At 38.9% G+C, this 1,572-nt stretch overlaps 1 protein-coding gene across 1 annotated transcript in view; it reads right to left on the minus strand.

The window, feature by feature from the left end:
* The window catches only part of LOC107741273 (uncharacterized), a 51,379-nt gene extending 50,260 nt beyond the window's left edge, over positions 1–1,119 (minus strand). Inside the window, exon 1 of the mRNA XM_016553972.1 lies at positions 981–1,119. Coding sequence (XP_016409458.1) covers positions 981–1,119 — 139 coding nt within the window. The remainder of the gene's footprint in view (positions 1–980) is intronic.
* Positions 1,120–1,572: the final 453 nt, after the last annotated feature.

Raw genomic sequence — 1,572 nt, forward strand, 5'->3', positions numbered from 1 at the left:
GGGGTCTCTCAAGCAATAAACCTGTCCTGTTTTACCAAAAAGGTGTCATTAACATTCAATGCAATTTCTTTTAAACTTTTCTTGCTCTTTAAACTGTTTAAACATCCATCTCAACTTTAATGAGGAACGAGTGTCTTCTTAACAGAATATTGAGGATGTGCAAATTACTATTCATAACCAAACAGAATACATCATTCAACATTTCACAATAATTCATATTAACATTGAGAAAATATGCAAACGATCTTTGAAGTGTACTCAACGATAGCCATAGCAACATAAAATACATCTTTATTTTAGTTTAGTAAGATGGCGCCGACGCTGATGGCTGCCTCCGTGGCGTGCTCCCAAAAATAATTTATAATCGTCAAAGCTGTGTAAAAAGCATGCGTCATCTTTCAAAGAAAAGAAAATACAGAACTCACCAAATCCCGTTTTTAACAGTTCGTTAAACACCTGCTTCAGATTCAGGGGAGCTTCACAATCAGCTAACATCGGCGCTCAAATATATCACTCTTTTTAATCCTTTTGCATCGTTAGCGTGTTCTCGTGCTCATCACATCGCTCGCACTTCCGTGAGTCATCGGCTTACGTCATATGCAACTCGCGCTCAATTATAATACTGACTATTTTTATCTATACATAATTAAATCACTATGTATATTAATAGATCGCTTCAGTCTTTTAAATGGAAGTATAATTGCAATATACAATTATATTATTATTATTTATTTTGTAGGCACCACATTTAACATGGGTTACACCCTCCCCTCTTTAAATCTATGCAAGTCCCTTTGCATTGTAATTATATCAGATACTCAATGTCAGGGCTTACATCTTAGGGTGTTTAACTGATCTGGGTTGCTCTGCTAGGGTTTTAATGAAAGCTGTGTTCAACCCTTGCAAAAGAGATTGAATAATAGATATCATGGGATTGCCCAACTCAGGGTAAGTCAATCTTTTGGACTTCCTTAATCTACCTCCAGCTTCACATTCATCTGACTCTGTATCTTCCTCAGGTGCTTCAGATTCAACTGGATCCTCTCTGTCTCCTTTCACTGAAACATAAGGTATGGTTTTTCCATTTTGTTCTCTGCCATTGTTAGTTTCATTTTCCATTCTGGAATTAGCAGGTGAACTCATACTTTGTTGCCTGGTTTCAGACATACAACTTCTCTCTTCCAACTTTCTCCTTTCAGGTATCAATTCACTGTGCACAGAGGATGGTGCAGAGGAAGACTGAGTTTCAGGTGAGTATCCTGGTTCAGGTAAGTATTTATTATGCGTACTATCAATGACATTGCCTCTGGCAGGGTTTGAATCAGGTAGCATCTGTATTACAGATTCGATATCTCTGAGAGGAGATCTCTTGGTGCTCTAATGACTTCATACTCCTTAACAAATCTCACTGGACTGGTTGCGGAACTGGGCTCGAACTCTTGCACAAATTAATCACTGTCCTCTCCATCAAAATCCAGACATTGCTCTGAACCCTCGGGCTCTTCCTGATGTACTTTTCCTGGCACTGCTCGTCCTTTTTGCGGCTTGGGTGCCACTTTCTCTTCCTCCACA

The sequence above is a fragment of the Sinocyclocheilus rhinocerous genome, unplaced genomic scaffold (assembly GCF_001515625.1).
Source record: "Sinocyclocheilus rhinocerous isolate Xijiao unplaced genomic scaffold, SAMN03320098_v1.1 scaffold615, whole genome shotgun sequence".
Taxonomy (NCBI): Eukaryota; Metazoa; Chordata; class Actinopteri; order Cypriniformes; family Cyprinidae; genus Sinocyclocheilus; species Sinocyclocheilus rhinocerous.